The following is a 19993-nucleotide window of genomic DNA, read 5'->3' as shown; positions in this document are numbered from 1 at the left end:
GAAGGGGGGTGTGGATAGTGACTTGTGCTCGCACACAGGCTTCTTGGTGGCGGCGGCAGCAGCCTTAGCGTCTCATGCCCGTCTCTGGGGTCCGTGCTTTTGTGCTTTTAGCCGTGGCTCGCGCCAGTCTCTGGAGCTCCTTTAAGCAGCGTTCTTAATCCCTTCTGCTCCCGCACCAGAAGACAAAGAAGGAAGAAAAAGTCTCTTGCCTTTTCGGCAGGTCCAGACTTTTCCACGGACTCCCTCCCGTCCAGCCGTGGCGCACTAACCCCCTGCAGGCTGTTTTCACGCCGCCAACCCCAGTCCTCTCCCTGCACTCTGACCGAAGCCCGAGCCTCAGCTCCCAGCCCCGCCCGGGGCGGTGGGGGAGCAGACAAGCCTCTCGGGCTGGTGAGTGCTGGCCGGCACCAATCCTCTGTGCGGGAATGTCTATGCTTTGCCCCCTGCACCCCTGAGTCTGCTCTCTCCTCTGTGGCTCCGAAGCTTTCACCTTCCGCCACCCGCAGTCTCCGCCCGCGAAGGGGCTTCCTAGTGTGTGGAAACTTTTCCTCCTTCACAGCTCCCTCCCACTGGTGCAGGTCCTGTCCCTATCCTTTTGTTTATTCTTTTTTCTTTTGCCCTACCCAGGTACGTGGGGGGGTTTCTTGCCTTTTGGGAGGTCTGAGGTCTTCTGCCGGCGTTCACTAGGTGTTCTGTAGGAGTTGTTCCACGTGTAGATGTATTTCTGGTGTGTCTGTGGGGAGGAAGGTGATCTCCGCGTCTTACTCTCCGCCATCTTCTCGGATGCCTCTCGGAAAATGGTATATTTTAAATCAAATCTAATGTTTGTTTTTAGAACAAGAATCAAAGCGATTAATATTGTACTTTTTTTTTTTGCGGTACGCGGGCTTCTCACTGTCGTGGCCTCTCCCGTTGCGGAGCACAGGGTCCGGACGCACAGGCCCAGCGACCATGGCTCACGGGCCCAGCCGCTACATGGCACGTGGGATCCTCCCGGACCGGGGCACGAACCCGCGTCCCCTGCATCGGCAGGCGGACTCTCAACCACTGCACCACCAGGGAAGCCCTTCATTGTACTTTTAAGAGTACTTTCTTTGAAAGGCTAAAAACAAATTATCATTTTATGATAATCTAGGATATCCTTTTAATTTGTTGTTTTTCTACCCATTGTTGCTTACCTACGTGATTTTTTTCATCATATTTTAGTAGTACATTGTGCAAAACTGTTGAACTTCAAAATTGTCATAAAGGAAAGCAGAAACATAAAAGTATCATCTGAATATTAGAGTTCACCGATAGTCAACATTTTCTCAGTCTGTCAGTGGCCATCAGGATTTGTGCTATTATTCTCTGTGCTACTAAGGCCATGAGAAAGAATGAAAGTGGTTATTTTTCCTTTGTGGAACTTGATAGTTTCACTTTAAAGATTTTGATTTTATGATGTAAAACAAACACTTGTTTCACGGCATCATTAATTAACTCATGTCTTATTATTGATGTGGATGCCTGTGCAAGCGTTGATTTTTAACCATCTCCAAGAATATTGAAGTAAAAGAACCACTTAAAGTGAAGTAATAGAGGCAACTTCCCTGGCTGTCCAGTGGTTAAGACTCTGCACTTCCACTGCAGGGGGCGAGGGTTCAATCCCTGGTCGGGGCACTAAGATCCCAAGATTTCACATGCTATGCAGTGAGGTTGGGGGGAAAAAAAAAAGAAGTAATAGAGATTACATTCTTAATAGCAGTCTCTTCTGAAATACTGCAGAAGACTGAGGATTGATGCAGATGTTGGGACTTTAAAACAGCTCTTTCTGACTCCATTACATGTAGATTTTGAACAACAAACTTTATAAGAAAATCAGAGAATTTGTCATCTATTTTTATAGCTTTTTTGTTACCTGGCAGACAGCTTCCTGCCTAACCTGACTTTTAAAACCACCTTCATGAGATTGGTGCTCACTGAGGGCATTGACTAAGCAGTGAAGGCAGCTGTTGAATAGTGAAAAACCTGTTGGTGGTGCTTTTCCATCAGGTCTGGGCAATTGCAGTGATATTTTAATTCAGTTGTATTATTTAATGAGGGAAAAGTTGTGATCTATAACTTAAATTCTTCGTTGAAGTTACTGTAAGACCAGGTGTTCTTTTTGTTTTGTTTTTTGGCTGCGTTGGGTCTTTGTTGCTTCACATGGGCTTTCTCTAGTTGCAGCGAGCGGAGGCTACTCTTCGTTGCAATGCTCGGGCTTCTCATTGTGGTGGCTTCTCTTGTTGCGGAGCATGGGCTCTGAGCGCACAGGCTTCAGTAGTTGCAGCACGCGGGCTCAGTAGTTGCGGCACGCAGGCCCTAGAGTGCGTGGGCTTCAGTAGTTGCAGTGTGTGGGCTCAAGTAGTTGTGGCACTAAGGCTCTAGAGCGCAGGGTCAGTAGTTGTGGTGCACAGGCTTAGTTGTTCTGTGGCATGTGGGATCTTCCCGGACCAGGGATGGAACCCATGTCCCCTGCATTGGCAGGCGGATTCTTAACCACTGTGCCACCAGGGAAGTCCCATGTGTATTTTTTGTATATCATCTTTGCAAGTTACTAGGAAAAACATTTTCTACTGGAAGATCAGTGGGAGAAGATATGGAATTTGGACAGTTTTCCTTAGATTTTCTGCCCATTGCAGGCATTATATATCAACAAAAGCATCAGAAGGAAGGTAAACTTTTCTTGATATCTAAAAAACTTAAAAATTTAAGTTTCTGTTTCTTCAGATTCATTTATGCTTCTTAAAACATTTTTGTTAGGACTCGCATATAACTTTTACCAATTTGGCATTGCCAAATCTATAAAAGAACTTGAACTCTGATTTTAAAGGTTTAAAACTACTTGACCAGCACCAAGTTACAAGGAATAAATTTAGGAGACAACATTAATACTTGTTTGTTCTCTTAATAGCACATGCCAGAATACAGCAGAAGCAGGTATGGATATTGGTCATCTGTATGTTTTCAGGGCTGAAAACTGGCATTCAAGAAAAGCTTTGGTCCCCAGCTGGGCATTCCCATGGAGAATTCCAAACTCTATTGGATAGGGAAGAGTGGCATGAGGGACCAGTCACTCCACCTTGATTCATGCATAGCACTCTCTGTCAGACCCTGATGTGCTGGTGGTGCACCCAGGTGGCAGTGATCTGGGAGTGATGAAGTTGTTTGATATTTTAATCCAAATTAAGAAAGATTTAAGATTTATCGGGACTACCCTGGCGGTTCAGTGATAAAGAATCTGCCTTGCAATGCAGGGGATGCAGGATCAATCCCTGGTCAGGGAACTAAGATCCCACATGCTGCGGGGCAACTAAGCCCGCATGCCACAACTACTGAGCTTGTGCACCTCAACTAGAGCCCATGTGCTGCAAACTACAGAGTCCACACTCTCTGGAACCTGCGCACCACAACTACAGAGCCCACGTGCCCTAGAGCCTGCACACCACAACTAAAGAAGAGAAAAACTGCACGCCACAAGTAGAGAGAAGCCCATGCGCTGCAGCAAAGATCCCGCATGCCACAACTAACAACCGGCACAGACAAAAATAAATAAAATAAATAAATCTTAAAAAAAAAAAAGATTTATCAAGTAAATGTTCAAGAATGTTACTAGAGTGTGGTCCAGTATGGTACCCAGAAAAGTGTGGTCCCACTCAACGAAACCTCTACATGTTATGAATATACGTGTGAAGAAAGTCAGTGGACAAATTGGCTCTTTTATGAAGTTCATCAGAGGATGTACCATCAGTACATCACACACATGCATACACACAAATACATACCACATTTTCTTTTTTTTTTCTTTTTTTAATTAATTTATTTATTTTTGGCTGCACTGGGTCTTTGTTGCTGTGCACGGGCTTTCTCTAGCTGTGGCGAGCAGGGGCTACTCTTCATTGCAGTGCGTGGGCTTCTCATTGCGGTGGCTTCTCTTGTTGCGGAGCACGGGCTCTAGGCACGTGGGCTTCAGTAGTTGTGGCACATGGGCTCAGTAGTTGTGGCTCATGGGCTCTAGAGTGCAGGCTCAGTAGTTGTGGTGCACGGGCTTAGTTGTTCCGCCACATGTGGGATCTTCCTGGGCCAGGGCTTGAACCCATGTACCCTGCACTGGCAGGCAGATTCTTAACCACTGTGCCACCAGGGATGCCCATACCACACTTTCTTTATCCATTCATCTATTTTTTTCTTCAGTTATTTGTTTATTCATTTAGTCATTCAACGTATATTTACTAAGTGCTTGCTACATGCCAGGAGTAAGAACAATACAAAGTAACTTCCTGCCCTCATGGAGTTTACATTTCAATGGGGGAAGACAGAAAACAAACTTACAGCATAGTATACAATGCACCAGATGGAGATAAATGCTACCTAGGAACATTCAGACGAAAGAGGGGCACAGGAAGACCTGGAGGGTGAGGACTGCATTCTGATCTCACCTCCTTTATATCCACCTTGCTCACACCACTGGCCTCCTGTCACTCCTTGAGCCCCAAACACACTGGTTTGCTGTTTCAGCCCCATCCGCGCTCTGCTCGCTTGGATGGTGACCGGGAGATCTCCAAGACTGTGCCTTATACTTTGAGGTGGGAGTATGTTTATGGTTCAAGGAACTGCAAAGAGGCTAGTGGTGTGAGCAAGGCGTGCACAGAGGGATGGGGTCGGAGGGGAAACAGGGCTGGCTCAAGTAAGCCCTTGTGGGTCAGGGGGAGGAGGCCTGTGGCTTTTCCTCTACGTGAGCTGCGGAGCCACGGGCAGGCTTTGAGCAGAGGAGTGATCTGATCTGATTGCTATTATAACAGATGCCTCTGTGCCAGACCCCGGGAGGGAAGTGTGGCAGCAGAGCTCCCCACCCCGAGGAGGCCACTGCAAGAATCCGGGTCTGAGATGGTGGCTCGGACCAGTGTGGGGACTGTCACATATGCTGAGGAGGGGTATCCATTCATCTATGGATGGACACTTAGGTTGCTTCCTTCCAAATCTTGGCTATTGTAAATAATGCTGCAATACACAGGGGTGCATACATCTTTTTGAATGACTGTGTTTGTTTTCTTCAGAAAAATACCCAGAAGTGGAATTGCTGGGTCATATGGTAGTTTTGTTTTTAATTTTTTGAGGAACCTCCATACTGTTTTCCATAGTGGCTGCACCAATTTGCATTCCTACTAGCACGGATTTCCTTTTCTCCACATCCTCACCAACACTTGTTATTTGTTTTCTTTTTGATAATAGCCATTCTCACAGGTGTGAGGTGATACCTCATTGTGGTCTTGATTGCATTTCCCTGATGATTAGTGATGTTGAGCATCTTTTCATGTACCTGTTGGCCATCTGTATGCCTTCTTTGGAAAACTATTCAGGTTCTCTGCCCATTTTTTAATCAGGCCGTTTGTTTTTTGATGTTGACTTGTATGAGTTCTTTGTATATTTTGGATATTAACCCCTTATCGGATATTTTTTGCAGCCATCTTCTCCCATTCAGTAGGCTGCATTTTCTTTTTGTTGATAGTTTCCTTTGCTGGTCAAAAGCTTTTTTAGTTTGATGTAGTCTCCCATTTGGTTTTTTTGTTTGTTTGTTTTTTGGGGTTTTTTTTGCTTTTGTTTCCCTTGCCTGAAAAGACATATCCAAAAAAATATTAAGACCAATGTCAGAGTACTCCCCATGTTTTCTTTTTTTTTTAACATTTTTTTCTTACAGTTGTATTGAGATATAATTGACTTACAGCACTGTATAAGTTTAAGGTGTACAGCATAATGATTTGACTTACATACATCATGAAATGATTACCACAGTAAGTTTAGTGAACATCTGTCATCTCCTATAGATACAAGAAAATATATTTTTTTTCTTTGTGATGAGAACCCTTTAGGATTTACTCTTAACAACTTTCCTATATAACATATAGCAGGACTTCCCTGGTGGTGCAGTGGTTAAGAATCCACCTGCCAGTGCAGGGGACACGGGTTCGATCCCTGGTTCAGGAAGATCCCACATGCCGCGGAACAGCTAAACCCGTGCGCCACAACTACTGAGCCTGCGCTCTAGAGCCTGAGCTCTAGAGCCTGCGAAGCACAACTACTGAAGCCTGCGTGCCACAACTACTGAAGCCTGCGCTCCTAGAGCCTTGCTCCGCAACAAGAGAAGCCACTGCAATGAGAAGCCCGCGCACCGCAACGAAGAGTAGCCCCTGCTCACTGTAACTAAGCCCGTGCGCAGCAGTGAAAACCCAAGGCAGCCATAAATAAACAAAAATAAATAAAATATAGCAGTGTTAATTGTATTAATCATGTTGTACATTACATCCCTAGTACTGCTTATGTTTTCTTCTAGGAGTCTTAACGGTTTCAGGTCTTACATTTAATTTTAACCCATTCTGAGTTTATTTTTGTATATAGTGTGAGAAAGTCCAGTTTTCCCAAAACCGTTTATTGAAGAGGCTGTCTTTTCCCCGTTCTGTATTCTTGCCTCCTTTATCATAGATTAATTGACCGTGTAAGTGTGGGTTTATTTCTGGACTCTCTGTTCTGTCCAGTTGATCTATGTGTCTGTTTTTATGCCAGTACCATACTGTTTTGATTACTGAAAAGCTTTGTAGTGTAGTTTGAAATCAGGGAGCATGATACCTCCAGTTTTGTTCTTTAACATGGTAGATTCTTAAATTGTTCTTGTTCACAAAATAATTCTAAGGTATGACTTTGATTCTGACCCATTTTGTTTTAAAGGATGGAATCTGTCCTTCAGATTAATTGCCCTTTGTGCTTAAGCCTGCTTGTAGCATCTTTCATGATTATGATAGTTGAATGATTTTGTAGCGCCATTTCTTTTTTGAAGTAGTTACTACTTTGGCATCTATTTTAATAAGGTCTAGGGCTTCCCTGGTGGCGCAGTGGTTTGAGAGTCCGCCTGCCAGTGCAGGGGACACGGGTTCGTGCCCCGGTCGGGGAAGATCCCACATGCCGCAGAGCGGCTGGGCCCGTGAGCCATGGCCGCTGAGCCTGCACATCCGGAGCCTAAGCTGGAGATGGGAGAGGCCGCAACAGTGAGAGGTCCGCATACCGCAAAAAAAAAAAAAAAGTCTATACTTAACCTCCACTTTTGAAACTTGAATTGTTATGTAAATTAATCTAAATCTTTCTTTGTGCTGTGTGTTTATTTTCAAGAAGTGTAAACCTGCTGTTTTTCTTTTTCTCATTGATTGTGGTAATAGAAACTTTCTAGAGTTTAAATAAAGAGTACTGCTCTAATAGTGTATAAAAGATAAATTGAGGTCCCCTGATTTCTTTGGAAGAAAGTTCCATAGCCTGCCCAGAGCCTGGCCAGTAGTATTAGAAGCTTATATATTCATAGACTATAAATAAAAGCCTTTTGTAAGCAGCTTAATGAATTTGCCTGATTTGTGTTTAATAGCACGAATCAGAATGACTCTGCTCATTTAGTTGTTTGAAATGTTTCTCCTATTTCAGAGATTGACCTGTTTTTCTGTTTTTCTTCTAAAAGGAAATAATACGGGCTTGATCCAGTGATCCACATGGGCTTGACCCAGTTTCTCAGTAGATGGGTCAATAGTCTTCTGTTTCAGATTGCTTAGGCTCCATAGTTTGCTCTGTAGCACAAATGCCCGACCAAAGATCATTATGTGGGTCTTGAGCAAGTAACTTCAGGAAGGAAAAATGCTGGGGGCGGGGGCAAGTGATTCACTTTGCTGGTTAGAGGTAAGATCAGAAAAGTTACTGTTTATAGTTATTTTGTATTTTCCTTTGAGGTTACCATGGATTCTTTCTCTAATATAAATGAGCTCCTTTTTGAGTTGTAGGAAGTAATCATCAGTAAGTACTGTTAGGAGATAAATAAAACTGATTATCTTTAAGTGTTTAAAGATGGTTTAAAATCAGGTAGTGTATATACCAGAGTACTTTGAAGATACTGGCCTAAATTATTCATTGAATTATCAGATCCACTGAGTAGAGTATTGGTTTCCTAATAGTAGAAAAATCGTCTTATTTCCTAAGGATTAAGTTTAGTGATTGGATCCTATCTGACATTTAAATGAAGTTTTTGTTCAGGATTGTTTCTCAAAATCTATGTTACCTTTTCAATTGCTGCTAATCTGGAATTGTAGAAGGGCACTTCTGAAATCCGACTCTGCATGAGTAAAGGTCTACAATGTGTGGGGACTTGAGGTATGGCAGTTTGCCACAAACTCATTAATCCAAGGCTTGTTATAGCAGGTATAAAGAATATTAAAATTTCTCTTAAGACGTTTGAGAAAAAAAAAGATTTTTTTGTTTGAAGGGCAATCAAGAATAAGAACCTTCTACCAAACGTTTTTCTTACTTGTTAATGTAAACAATCTCTTAAAGTGTCATGGTTCATTCAATTTTGAACTTTAATCTGGGTTTTTCTCTTGGCATTCACATTGCAGATCTTAATTACAGTTTGTTTCTTCTTTTTAGAAAGCAGATGGATTTAAAGTGTTCAAATATACTGTATAATAAGGTCTCTGTGTGATAGAGGAGAGGACTAAGTCTAACCTTGGCATTTCTAGCCTCCTCGGGTGAACTGTGACCTTTATAGAAAGTCAGGTGATTGCTGCCTCAGCTTGAGTCCCATTTTGAATGTTAATGGCTTTAGCTGGAGACTTATTTGGAAGGACTTATTTGGCCCTGCATTGTAGCATTTGCCTTAACGTATTTTATAAGAGAAACAGAATGTAAATTCCAGGATTTAAGTGTGTTTTTTAAAATTGGTTTTTGAAAATTCAGCATCATTATAACTTGACTCATTTTATTTATAGTATTTATTTTATTTATTTGGTTTGCTGGGTCTTAGTTGTGGCACATGTGCTTCTCACTTGTGGCCAGCAGATTCCTTAGTTGTGGCTCGCCGGCTCCTTAGTTGTGGCATGCAAACACTTAGTTGCAGCATGCATGTGGGATCTAGTTCCCTGACCAGGGATTGAACCCGGGCCCCCTGCATTGGGAGCTTGGAATCTTAACCGCTGCACCACCAGGGAAGTCCCTTGATTCATTTTAATGTAGTAATTTTAACAAAGTTTGTTGATATGGTTGTGTGTGAAAAATACAGACTAGTTATAAAAAGACCCTTAAGTTTGTATTAGTTCAGATAACTTCTACACAGATAAATGGGACACTAACTGCTGCATATGACTGACCAGACATTTGAATACCTAACCAACCATATTCATATAATTTGGGTTCCCCAATCTCTGGGAGAAGGTTTGTTGTATCTCACAGGAACCATTTCATATAGGATATAATAAGAAAGTTCTTTTAGAAACAAGTTTTTAAATTCCTATTGTTAATGCATCTTTATCATAAAATGGGGACTTAACGAGATACCATCTCCACTAGTCATTATTTTGTAAATCATCCTCTGGGCACAAAATTCTAAACTTGTAGAAATTACCCCTTTTTGCTCTCACTTAGGACTTAATAGTGCGATATAAGAAACTAGAGATTTTGGTTTGGCATAAATTGTCTGCAAACAAACAGCTAAGTCATTTTTTTTGTCTTTTTTTTTTAATTGAAGTATAGTTGATGATGTTAATTAGCAAAGTGACTCAGTTATATATACATTCTTTTTCATATTCTTTTCCATTACGGTTTATTACAGGATATTGAATATAATTCCCTGTGCTATACAGTAGGACCATTCTATATATATATACCAGTTTGCATCTGCTAATCCCAAACTCCCAATCCTGTCCTCTCCCACTCCCGTCCTCTCCCACTCCCCTCCCCCTTGGCAACCACCAGTCTATTCTATATGTCCCTGACTCTGTTTCTGTTTCATAGATACGTTCATTTGTGTCATATTTTAGATTCTACATATAAGTGATATCATATGGTATTTGTCTTTCTCTGACTTAGTTCACTTAGTATAATAATCTCTAGTTGCATCCATCTTGCTGTAAATGGCATTATTTCGTGTTTTTTTTATGGTTGAGTAGTATTCCATTGTATATATTGTACCACATCTTCTTTATCCATTCATCTGTTGATGGACATTTAGGTTGTTTCCATGTCTTGGCTATTGTAAACAGTGCTGCTATGAACATAGGGGTGCATGTTATGTTTTTCAATTATAGTTTTGTCTGGATATATGCCCAGGAGTAGGATTGCTGGATCATAGGGTAGTTCTATTTTTAGTTTTCTGAGGAACCTCCATAGTTTTCCACAGTGGCTGCACCAACTTAACATTCCCACCAACAGTGTGGGAGGGTTCCCTTTCCTCCACACCCTCTAGCATTTGTTATTTGTAGACTTTTTAATGATGGCTATTCTTACTGGTGTGAGGTGATACCTCATTGTAGTTTTGATTTGCATTTCTCTAATAATTAGCGATGTTGAGCATCTTTTCATGTGCCTATTGGCCACCTGTATGTCTTCTTTGGAGACATGTCTATTTAGGTCTTCTGCACAATTTTTGATTGGGTTGTTTGTTTTTTTGTTGTTGAGTTATGTGAGTTGTTTGTATATTTTAGAAATTTTAAGCCCTTGTTGGTCACATATTTTGCAAATATTTTCTCCCATTCTGTGGGTTCTTTTCAGTTTGCTTATGGTTTCCTTTGCTGTGCAAAAGCTTGTAAGTTTGATTAGGTCCCATTTGTTTATTTTCATTTTTATTTCTATTGCCTTGGGAGACTGAACCTAAGGAAACATTGGTGTGATTTATATCAGAAAATAAAACAGCTGTTTTGCCTAAAACAGCAAAGTCTTTAAATCATACTGAGAGGAAAAGCAAGTTGTCTTGCTGAGAAAGGGAGGCGAGTACTTCTGAATGGTGAGGAGTGAAGCACATAATTAAAGGGTTAGGATTCTTGTTCCAAAGCAGAATGGGAGAAGAGAGTGGAAGACTCCCATCTGGTCCTTTAAGTCCTTGAAGATGTTCTGAGGACTTTTTTTGCCTTTGTGGGAAAATGGTAAAAGGAGGGCTTAAGGCTTTCTGAAAGAATCCAGAGGATTGAGGATTTGGGTTAGGTTATGGCAGGTGAGGCCTTTGGAATTAGAAGTCCTGGTGATCTGACAGAATGAGAGAGAGGCTGCCATGGCAGGCAGCCTGTATACAGGACTAAGAGAGATGGACAAGGAGTTGGGACTGAGGGGAGATACTGGGACCAGGAGTGGAAGAAAGGGAGGTTGAAGGTACGAAAAGGAATGAGTGGAGATAAGAATTGATGAATTTGGGGAGGTTGCTAGTCATCCCGGTATAGGAGGTTGTGAATAAAGAGGTGGTCAGAGAGGAAGACGACAGGAAAATGTGAGTGGAATGAGCCCAGAGGTGATGCAGTAGCTGGTAAATTGATGAGAACACTTTGGAAAAGTCAGGTGTTGAGAGGCCAGGGATGTGAAAAACAAGACCTCAGGTTGCCCTCTGGCTTTACAACTCTGAATTCCAGAGCACACATTGTCTGAAAGTTAATGGTTTTGCTTCTCAGAAATACGAAATAATACGCTGACATATTTTTGTAAAATCAGAAGTGAACTCTGAAAAGCATATAATATATGGATTTGTATTTTAACAATCAATCAGAAGTATTAATTGCCTCCTTGTAAACACTGGAGGGTGGATACTGTTTGGGCTCCTCAGCAGGAGGTTTCTAACAGGAAAGAGGGAGACTCTAAGCGGGAGAGTCTGATATTGGGCTTTTCCTTTCACCATGTACAAGCAGTGTCCTTAGGGCAGATGGACGAATGACACTCCTCAGGAAAACCTGGCCATGGGAGACACTGTCTTTACTCATTTTAGTAGAACCCAAGTCAAAAAAAAACATAGTTCTTCTGTGGTGGAAACAAGAAAAAGAGGGGAAAAAAACACAACTCTAGATTTAGACTCTTTTTTTGAAACCTGTAACACCTGAGAACTCCAAGGTCTCCCAGTGTCATTTACAAAAGCCCAGAAAAGCACTCAGGGTATCCTGGGTATGGACCAGCTTCTGGGAGAAAACAACTTTACGAATCAAAAACCACAAAAAGTAGAGTGACCAGACCAGTGTATGGAATAGCGAGAGTTGTGATCAGATGGGACACTGAAGAGCACAGGTGGCGCTGGTTGCGGTGTGGTTTGGACAGTGCAGTTTCCTTGAAGAAACAGTCAACTTTGCATGGTACCAGGAAGGAGCCTATAACGGATGGGAACATGAGTGGTGAGACTCTGGGTACATTTTTACAAACTGACTTGAAGGGTTTTTTCCCCCTAGTAAGCAGAACTCAGCGTCAAGGTGATAACAGTTTTCAGCTCAAAGTGGAAGCGATACTTTCTGTTAATCTGTAATCATTCTTTATTCATTGTAAGCAATAAAGGTAAGTATAATTCCCACGTGTATTCCATCATCAAACATAATTGAAAATACCATTTATCATTTGCTGATTTAGGACCCTAACTAAAAACATTGACAGTCATAAAGAGTATCCATACTTAGTTAAAAGGGAGGACCTTTTGAAGAAAATATCTGAGGAGTAAGTTTTATATAAGACACTGATTAGGAAGGTACATTTGGGAGAGAAGAGTAAAGAATCTGAGAATAAGCAGAATTTTATCAGCTGTTGAATTTTTTGGATGGCATTCTCCTTTGCACATCTGCTCTTTCCTATTCTTTTCGTAAAGGGTAAAGGAGTAAAAGTCTTACAGAAGGGAAGCCATGTTAACCTGTATATTAGTTTAAGGAAACTCTGCCCATTTTCAGTCTTACTGGCCTCTAGAGTGGGTTCCTTCCTCCTTCAGCTTAGCAGTAAAGCCTGAGAATAGATTGGACCTGAATCAGATGTTTTACCTTGGTATAAATTTGTTGTCCCATTTGTTGGAGACTTAGGAATAACTGTAATCTGTAGGGATAGAGCCTCTGCCTCATTGAGAAAATAGCTAATTGTTTGTGCTATTAAGGCAAGAAAGTGGGTAAATATGGATTAATAGTAATCTCTTGCAGGGAAAGTATTTCTGAATCAACTCAGATTTTAAATGTTATGTTTTATGAAGTTGTGACATAAAATTTTTCTTTCCTCGCAATTTGAAAGTGTTGACTCATATTTTGTCCTGTTTTGTGATGGCTCTTGTGAAAGGAATAGAAAGAGATTGGGAAATAAGCAAGTGTTTCTGCCTTTTTCTCCTGCAGGTCCCAGTAGGGATGGCACAATCAGCGAGGACACTATCCGAGCCTCTCTCATCTCAGCAGTCAGTGACAAACTGAGATGGCGGATGAAGGAGGAAATGGATCGTGCCCAGGCAGAGCTCAATGCCTTGAAACGAACAGAGGAAGACCTGAAAAAAGGTCACCAGAAACTGGAAGAGATGGTTACCCGTTTAGATCAAGAAGTAGTAAGTAACTCATTGAATAGTTGTACTAGTTAGATTGAATCATAGCCATGGCAAAGTGTTCTGTATATACTGTGGTTACCCTGAACATTGTGGGTATAGTTAAAGAGTTCTGAAAATTATACACACCTTTAAGCATTTTCACATAGCTCCTCTACAGCTTTGTTAAAAAAAAAATGCAGCCTGTGGTTGGAATGTAGTCTTTGATTGGGGAGTAGATGTATTCAGAGGAGTTTTGCTTGCACCTTCACCCCGGGGGATAATGTTTTGACCCAGAGGAGGACTGTTTGAGCGCTTGATGTTACCAGACAGTTACTAGGAAATAAGAATTTGAGAGAGCTCTAAGTCGTGATAAAGATCTGCAGACCCTGGGTACAAACTTAAGGGTCAGTTCTTTTTTGTTTCCAAATGTTGTTTGAACTATATTTAAAGTATCTTTGGTGAGCCCTTCTAGGTGAGCCCTTCTAACTTAATAACCCATAGTGTATGCAACCTTTAGCTCTTAAGCTTTCTCACATTTTTATCAGACTGCTGTGCCCTTATGAGTCAAGTCAGCCCTGTGACTTCTTTTGTTTAGTGATTAGAGGCACTAGCATAATTTGAGTGCCAGCTTCACTCTTCACTTTCATTCCTGTGATGGAGAATTTGTTCCAGCAAGTGTGCATTTTTGATGAAAGGGTAAAGAGTTATTAAGTGTTTGAGGGCTTTGGAGAAAGTGGTATGTACACATTACTCTAATAAAATGGTTCTAGTGTGTAAAGTGAGCTTCTCAATAGCCAGCTATTTTCAAAAGTTCAGCAAAGTGACACCAGTACAGTTCAGAGCCTGCAACTACCACCTGCTGTATCTTGTGAATAAAGTTCAACTGTTTGGAGTTCTATGTGTTGAATCATCTGTACAGACTGGGGAAAGTTATTCCTCTGAGGCAGATGGCCACTTGATTTGAAAGAAGGACCTCCTTTATGATTTTCACGTAAGGAACCTCCTGCTGGAAAGTGTCTTGTCTGATGGCTTAGTTTGCAGTATCATTTGTCACTGGTAAGTGACAAGCTTATCACTGCCACCAAAAGTGCTCAGCTCAGCATCTCCTGTTTTCACTCAGCATGTTAGAGCACACCTTTTCCTCTAACTTTGACTAATGTGATACATGAATCTCATCCATGAGTTGTTTAAGCATTGTTTTATTAGCAAGTCTGTTTCTGTGAAGTTGAATTGTAGATGTCTGACAAGCAGATAATTAGTATAAAATCATCATGCTTGGACTATTCTGTTTTCAGGCTGAGGTTGATAAAAACATAGAACTTTTGAGAAAGAAGGATGAAGAACTCAGTTCTGCTCTGGAGAAAATGGAAAATCAATCTGAAAACAATGATATTGATGAAGTTATCATTCCCACAGCCCCACTATACAAACAGATCCTAAATCTGTATGCAGAGGAAAATGCTATTGAAGACACTATCTTTTACCTGGGAGAAGCCTTGAGGCGGGGAGTAATAGACCTGGACGTCTTCCTGAAGGTATGTCTTCCTCGCTCTGCTTTCCAGGGTTTTGGAACATGTTTTAGAGACACTGACCTTGAAAACCACAGATCAAGAGGGTTTCTCTGTAGGAGGTGGGTTAAAATTCTTTGTCTTTCCAAAAGAGGGCAAGTGAGATAAATGGCTGTGCAAGTGAGATAAATGGCTGTGCAAGTGAGATAAATGGCTGTGAGCAATGCCTTCCCACCTACAGAGGGGGCTGAGGATCATCTGAGTAGGGAAAGAAAAGTGGGCTAGTGGCTGCAGTTCCCCACCCCTGGGTGGATCGTGAGGTACAGTCAGATTTCCATTGATTCTTTCAGGTCACATCATCTAAACCGAGATCATTGACTGCCCCACCCTTATTGTTTTTGTTTTTTTCCTCTGTTAATTTTTTTAGACTTGCATAGTTTTATACTTGTTTTCCCAAATCAAACAGCCTTGGGAAGTATTGGGTTTGCCCTGCTGGTAATAGAGCCCTTCTGAATAAAGGTTATATTCCAGGCTTAATGCTATTGTACAGACATGAAGATCTGTAAGCCAAGTTTGGCTACTTCTCTCTGTTGGGTCAGGAAGAGCATGGCTTTAGGAATAATAGCAGCCATCCTCTGGATATTCAGTACAGCTGCTGCTGATGCTTCAGTGCACATGCGAGGCTGGTCAGGTTGCTTGCTGATCTTGCCTGTCTTACTATGAGCGTGTGGCCAAACCACTCTTGGACCTGGTGCAAGCACGTGAATAGCTGGGACCCTAGAGAGGACTTCCTTTCTGTACACTGTCCCCTGCTTGGGTGGCATAGCCTAGGGAAAGATACACATGGAGAGGCAAGAGAGGTACACTGTTTGCTAGGCACTGGACAAAAGCTGGCCTTGTGCTATACTCATCCTTGCCCTTCCCCTTTTTTAGCCAAGTGGGAACAAACAGTCACAGTTTGTACAAAAGTTTTTTGTAACTTTTGTTAGGATCACAGTACAAGTTTCCAAGTTTCCCTGCCATCTTGGTTGTCTCAAGTGCAGCTTGAACTCCTGAGCCAGATCCTGGAATGTGGTGCTTTCCCTGTGAAGAAGGCCTTTGTATAGGGTCTCAGAAGACTACTTTCCTTAACACAACCTGCCAGCATCAATCCAGTGAGTTTAAAAAGCCACATGTAATAAAGTATTGGCTCCAAAGGAAAGTTGATATGAGTTTAGGTTCTTAGCTCCCACCTAGGTTACAAACTGTCTGATAGTTCATGCCTGGGCCTGGATCAGAGCCAGTCTAAACTGTTGAAACTTTTTCCCCCTTCACAGCATGTACGTCTTCTGTCCCGTAAACAGTTCCAGCTGAGGGCACTAATGCAGAAAGCAAGAAAGACTGCCGGTCTCAGTGACCTCTACTGACTCCTCTGATACCAGCTGGAGATTGAGCTCTTCTAAAGCATTCTTTTCTTCTCTTCCTTTCTCTTATATCAGTAGGTGCCCAGAATAAGTTATTGCAGTTTATCATTCAAGTGTAAAATATTTTGAATCAATAATATATTTTCTGTTTTCTTTTGGTAAAAGACTGGCTTTTATTAATGCACTTTCTATCCTCTGTAAACTCTTTTTGTGCTGAATGTTGGGACTGACTATGCTAAATAAAATTTGTTGCATAATTTTTCTCCTTTACTGAACATCTTTAGGAAAAATATATGAAACCTAAATAAGAAGCTCGGCTTCTAATTTAGCAAAGTATATCATCCATCGTGAGTTGAAATTTAGCATTATTTATCCTCTAGCATATAAAGTGAATTCTATTCAATATGGGCTATAATACCACACAGAAATCTAAATTTTCAAATATTTGAAATTGAGGGATTTGAGTGACTTTTTTTTGTGAAAGGTCCTGGCTGGTACCCTCCTACCAGTTCCTGCCTAGATTTGTTTCCTTTCCAGGCCTGACAGAACCATAACTAACTGTGTTCATCAAGAAAGGAGCAGAGTGGCCAGTACCAAGCTCCACACGTGAGAATTTATGTTAACTAGGCAAGATGGTCTGGCCACAATTAAGGAGGAAGGTGCAGTGCACACTGCCTCTCTGCATTTATTGTCATCTAAAGTCAGTCTTTCTGGTGAGTGATTCTGTAGTCAAGATTGTGGCCACCCATCCGATGATCTACGTGTCCTAAAAAGCTTATCTAGCAGAACAGAATTTTCTCTGTCAAAATGAGAGAGCTAGAAGGTTCATGAGGTTATAAAGAAATGAACATTCTAATTTAAGATGTTTTAAGGTATTCAGGCAGCCAGACAGCCTACTCTATACTTCTCCCAAGAAAAGAAAGACATTTGGTCTCACTCATCACTGAAGAGTTTATATAGTTTAGATCTTTTCTTAAAAAATGAAAATCTACTTGTAAAAATTATCAGAATAGAAACTAGCAAGGTTTAATCTAGTGTTAGGTTTGAAGCTAACATTTTTTCTTTTTTTTTTTGCGGTACGCGGGCCTCTCGCTGCTGTGGCCTCTCCCGTTGCGGAGCACAGGCTCCAGACGCGCAGGCTCAGTGGCCATGGCCCACAAGCCCAGCCGCTCTGCAGCATGTGGGATCCTCCCGGACTGGGGCACGAACCTGTGTCCCCTGCATCAGCAGGCAGACTCTCAACCACTGCGCCACCAGGGAAGCCCTGAAGCTAACGTTTAAATGAGTTGTTTTTGTGTATACATTTATTCTTACATGGTAAAGGAAGTTACAGCTTTTTTATAGCATACAAAACGAACTTAGTTGTATTAGCCAGCCAGAACGAAATAATTAGCATATGCTTGATGAAAAGAATCACGGTTTCTAAACACAATAAACACACATCATACATTCTTTTGGACCAAATGGCAACTACATATATAATATACAAGGCAAGTACTGGTACATCAGAGGTACCAAAATACCTTATTTGATGCAGTGACTTAGGAATTACAAAAAATAAGTATCATCCAACATTTGGATACTAAATAAAAGAGCTGAGGGGCTAAATAGTGGAGTCACTCTTCCCTCCTTCTTTTTTCCGACTTTTAGGAATTTGAGTTTATTCAAAAGTTTGACGTATTTAATCCTGTAACTAACCACTCTCTCTCTTTAGATAACTTCAGAATGGTAGTTTTAAGCAACTTTAAAACTTGCGCTCCTTCTGAATTTCCCAGAGAGTTTCTGCACCCTTTTCTGACGGGCCTCTTCTGCAGAGGTCAGCTTTACCTTTATGAGGTCTGTAATAACATTCTCGCCCAGGATACACGGAACACTAAGGTATATTCATTTGTTCGATAGTGGCCCTGAAAGTAAAGACTTAAAAATTATTCCTTTTTCCTTTCTTCTAACAAAGGTCTGCAATATGAGAAACAACCGTTGCTGGGTGAACTGAGTATTTAACAGATTTGTAGTATGAACTGTGGCAGAAAAAGATACAAGGAAAGGGGATTCTCTCTCTGGTAGTGCAGTGGTTGGGAGTCTGCCTGCCAATGCAGGGGACACGGGTTCGAGCCCTGGTCCGGGAGGATCCCACATGCGGCGGAGCGGCTAGGCCCGTGTGCCACAACTACTGAGCCTGCGCTCTAGAGCCCACGAGCCACAAAGAAAAAAAAAGATACAAGGAAAGAACAATTTGAAACAGATGACTAGACATATTTATTGTTCAAATTCATCTGCCATCTTCCCACATAGGCCCCAACCTCTTGCCATGTTTGCTGGGACCAACCCTCCTTTTCCTATCTCCTTGCCCCCAAACCACTTCCTATCAGGGAACCACTTCAAAATTCCTATTACTTTATTCCCAGTGATTTAATTTCATTTTACTTTACCTTCTCCCATTCAAACTAGCAGAGGGATCTTACCCAGGCCCCAACTTCCCCCTCCCCAGGAGACTAACTGCTAATACTTTTGTGATCAGTGCTTATTTCTTAGGTCTCTTCACTGGACCTCATTGAAACTGGTAGAGAACGACTCAAAATGTGGCAAGACCTACCACAGTGGTTCCCAGTGTTACTAGATATTTGTAGAGCTAGTTCACTCAGTTAAATAATAAAGATGCAATAAGACTTTTATCTAATAGAATGTATAAGAAATACCACACTAGGCCAGGACAAAGGTCTACAAAGGTAGGCCTCTTCCTCCTCTACCACCATCCCTTTGTCTCTGTCTCTTCAGCAGCAGCAGCAAAGAACAGATTTTAGGAAGAGAGGTGCTTCCATAAGATCAACTTCAAACATTTTCATCAATGCTCTTTTACCTCTATCTTATGTTGATATTAAATATTTTTTCAAACATAAATATCCTACCTTACTCATGGTGGAAACTGGATGCACTCCTAAGATTCTTCAGAATACTTTGTTAAATCAACACAGGTAGGGCAACACCCATTTCTTTTTAATCACCTCACAGCCACTGTGGAGTTGGAAGAAATCATGAACATAAGTTAATTTTAGAAGAAATACTTGTCTTTGAACATCCATATTGCGGCAGCCTGACAATGCCACAAATCTGAAATGTTTCCATCAATAATTTCTCCTAGGAATTTCTTATAGGAGTTGGTTATGTAAGGTAGGAAAACAGTTATGACGGTAAGTACGGAGATCCAAAAGTTAATGTGAAATCAATTTTACTATCAACTGTAAAGAATATATAGCAACAATTAGAAAAAATATATTGTCAGTTAACAAGTGAGTGCCTACTATATGGTAGATACTGGGTTAGGCTCAGCAGTGAGTGAGACAGACTTAGTCTAGTCCCTAACTGCTTAAGAGTTTATAATGTGAATATGATCACACCAAAATAAAAGTAGAAGTGCTAAGGAAAGAAAAGTCCGGCAGATACAACATATACTTAAAGGACCCAAGTCTCATCCCTCTGGCACAATTCAGGCTTACAGCTAACTTCCAAGGTACTGAAAATACAAAACATACTACCTGGGGGGCCTCCCTTGTGGCGCAGTGGTTGAGAGTCCGCCTGCCGATGCAGGGGACACGGGTTCGTGCCCCGGTCTGGGAAGATCCCACATGCCACGGAGCGGCTGGGCCCGTAAGCCATGGCCCCTGAGCCTGTGTGTCCGGAGCCTGTGCTCCGCAGCGGGAGAGGCTACAACAGTGAGAGGCCCGTGTACCAGAAAAAAAAAAAAAAAAAAA

General features: G+C 41.6%; 1 protein-coding gene and 1 long non-coding RNA gene across 5 annotated transcripts in view; one reads left to right on the top strand and one right to left on the bottom strand.

The window, feature by feature from the left end:
• The window catches only part of TSG101 (tumor susceptibility 101), a 51905-nt gene extending 35399 nt beyond the window's left edge, over positions 1-16506 (top strand). For 2 of the 4 annotated variants that reach the window (XM_024764700.1, XM_024764698.1), the window contains 4 exons: positions 13152-13354; positions 14629-14868; positions 15831-15995; positions 16158-16506. In XM_024764700.1, the coding sequence (XP_024620468.1) occupies positions 13152-13354; positions 14629-14868; positions 15831-15947 (560 nt within the window). In that variant the 3' untranslated portion in view covers positions 15948-15995; positions 16158-16506. The remainder of the gene's footprint in view (positions 1-13151; positions 13355-14628; positions 14869-15830; positions 15996-16157) is intronic. The other 2 variants (XM_024764701.1, XM_024764699.1) reach the window with 1 other exon arrangement.
• LOC112412914 (uncharacterized) overlaps positions 5569-19993 on the bottom strand; it is a 15920-nt gene continuing 1495 nt past the window's right edge. The window contains exons 2-3 of the long non-coding RNA XR_003005873.1: positions 19151-19256; positions 5569-5629 (exon numbers count right to left, since the gene is read on the bottom strand). This is a non-coding gene — a long non-coding RNA (uncharacterized LOC112412914). The remainder of the gene's footprint in view (positions 5630-19150; positions 19257-19993) is intronic.

Source organism: Neophocaena asiaeorientalis, unplaced genomic scaffold (assembly GCF_003031525.2).
Source record: "Neophocaena asiaeorientalis asiaeorientalis breed wild unplaced genomic scaffold, Neophocaena_asiaeorientalis_V1.1 scaffold230, whole genome shotgun sequence".
Classification (NCBI taxonomy): Eukaryota; Metazoa; Chordata; class Mammalia; order Artiodactyla; family Phocoenidae; genus Neophocaena; species Neophocaena asiaeorientalis.
Note: the sequence above shows the minus strand (reverse complement) of the source record. Positions and strands in the feature narration are given on the sequence as shown.